This window comes from Octopus bimaculoides, chromosome 18 (assembly GCF_001194135.2).
Source record: "Octopus bimaculoides isolate UCB-OBI-ISO-001 chromosome 18, ASM119413v2, whole genome shotgun sequence".
NCBI classification, from domain to species: Eukaryota; Metazoa; Mollusca; class Cephalopoda; order Octopoda; family Octopodidae; genus Octopus; species Octopus bimaculoides.
In genome coordinates this window covers 9,354,509-9,356,938 of record NC_068998.1, presented here as the reverse complement: position 1 = coordinate 9,356,938, position 2,430 = coordinate 9,354,509, and the positions used below count along the sequence as shown (strand labels likewise).

Here is a 2,430-nt window from a genome sequence, read left to right as displayed (position 1 = left end):
ATATATATATATATATATATATATATACATACATACATATATACACTTGGAAATAGATGCATGGCATTATGTGTATCTGTGTTTTTCCTTCCAATGCTTTATGGCTGCTGTTGGTTTGAGCACGTCCATATAACTTAGAAGTTTGGCAAAAGAAACAAATAGAAGGGCTTAGATAAAATTAAACGCTGATGTCGATTGTTCGACGAAACCCTTCAACGCGGTGCCCCAGCATTGCTGCACCGCAATGACTGAAACAAGTAAAAGATAAAAGAGAAAAGAACTGCAATTGACGTCAGTGTACACGTGGCCTTCTTTTCTCCTTTCTCTCCTCCTTTCTAGAATTACCTCCTGCTTGGTTTGGTCTCTCCTTTGTTTCATCTTCTCCATTTTCTGCCGTTCATTCCTTGCTACTTCTTCAGACTTCTTCTCCAGCAGCTTCATCTCCAGTAACATCTGCTCATATTTATTCTCACGCCAAGATGTTACCTAAACAAACAAAAAAAAAATGTGAAATCAAGCGTAAAATATGATAAATATACTTACGAGAGTCGGCTGACAAGTTTATAGTTTCACCTGGATAGCTGTCATGGATTGTGATTAAATGAGGTTTATTTTTCAACATAGTCCACCTTGTGGTCCACATCATTCTTCCGACGCTGTTGTAGTACTCGGATCCTATTGGTGAAGAAGCTTTGATCCTTCTGGCCGAAAAATGGTCAACGGCAGATATGACGTCATCAGCACAGCGATGCTAATTCCCTGCCAAATGTTTCGTCATGTTGGGGAACAGATGATAGACAGATGGGGCCAAATCAGGAGAATGGGGTGATTGCTCAACCAGTTCAAAGCCAAGTCGTGCTAACATCCATCGAAGCCAAGGACTGGAGCATTGTCCTGCTGAAACGAAACCCCTTTCATCAGTTTCCCTGGGTGTTTGGTGATAGACTTCCATAATTTGGGTGATAGACTTCCATAATTGCCTCAGCAATTTGGAATAGTAATCTCCATTAATGGTGTAGCACTTTCGAAAGTATAAGGACACAGACTGTGTCGTATAGCCAACTAGAGACGATGTCTCCTAGGGCTAAATTACAGCAACATTGGTCCTAAACCAGGACTGCCATGATATGTTGACAAACAATCTTTACTACAAAGTGCTATTGTTGAATATCTCACGTTGTTAGATTTGAAAATGGTAATTTTCTAAATTTTGAAGATAGTTTAATAAACACAATACTTTTGCATCCCAAAAAACTGAGGCCGTCACCTTCCCTGTACATGAAACGATCTTGAACCTTCTTTGGAGTTAGTGAGAAGGGGCGTTTTTATCTATGGCTCAAAGTGAATAACCCACCACTTACTTAGGAAACGCTTCTTCTTCTTCTTCTTCTTCTTCTTCTTCTTCTTCTTCTTCTTCTTCTTCTTCTTCTTCTTCTTCTTCTTCTTCTTCTTCCTCCTCCTCCTCCTCCTCCTCCTCTTCTTCTTCTTCTTCTTCTTCTTCTTCTTCTTCTTCTTTTTCTTCTTCTTCTTCTTTTCTTCTTCTTCTTCTTCTTCTTCTTCTTCTTCTTCTTCTTCTTCTTCTTCTTCTTCTTCTTCCCCCTCCTCCTCCTCTTGGGTGCCATAGTGGATTCGATTTGGTTCCTCCCCTCCACATTTCCCAAAACCCTAGAACTCAGGAAACAGAGTACTGAACCTTTGAATAGTGGGCCGCTCGGAGAGAGACAGAGAGATATTGAGACAGAGAAAGGGAAACAGAGAGAAAATGAGAGAGAGAGAGAGAGAGAGAGAGAGAGAGAGAGAGAGAGAGAGAGAGAGAGAGACTACACAAGTTTAACTAACTTTCTCATACAGTTGGTCACAGAGCTCCCTCTGTGCTTGTTTGTTTTTCATCTGGGTTTCGTCCAGTTCGTAAGTGAGGCAAACTTCGGCAAATATGATGCATGTCTTTTGGAATAGCTCAGTCTTTAACCTATGCCACGCTCTAAAGAGATTGCTGCGGTGGTCGCGGCAAAAACGCCAGCAATTCCACCATTTCTGATGCTGGATCTATAAGAAAATATGAAAATAATTATTAATTCATATATAACATTAAAACACATATATGCTAACCGAACAGCTTAGAGAGAGACATTAAAAGACATTTCTTTTTTTTGTTTTACGAAACGAAATGGATTTAAATTGAAGTATTTTTGCTATTGGGTGATTAAGGCAGTTTCCAGGCTTCCTTTTGCAAATTCTCGTTCATATTTTACGATCCGAAAAAGAAAACAAAACAAAGAGAAACGTGCTTTTTTTTTTAACATTAAGTAGCCCAACTGCACTCAAACGAAAGCTTCGTTGCTATTGATAATGTGCTGCGTGTATATGAGTACACACACACACACACACACACACACACACACACACACACACACACACACACACACACAC

The 2,430-nt window shown here is 39.8% G+C and overlaps 1 protein-coding gene across 1 annotated transcript in view; it reads right to left on the bottom strand.

The window, feature by feature from the left end:
- Nucleotides 1–2,430, bottom strand: part of LOC106870511 (coiled-coil domain-containing protein 148) — a 61,034-nt gene that overhangs the window by 33,239 nt on the left and 25,365 nt on the right. The window contains exons 7-8 of the mRNA XM_052974528.1: nucleotides 1,840–2,046; nucleotides 185–486 (exon numbers count right to left, since the gene is read on the bottom strand). Coding sequence (XP_052830488.1) covers nucleotides 185–486; nucleotides 1,840–2,046 — 509 coding nt within the window. The remainder of the gene's footprint in view (nucleotides 1–184; nucleotides 487–1,839; nucleotides 2,047–2,430) is intronic.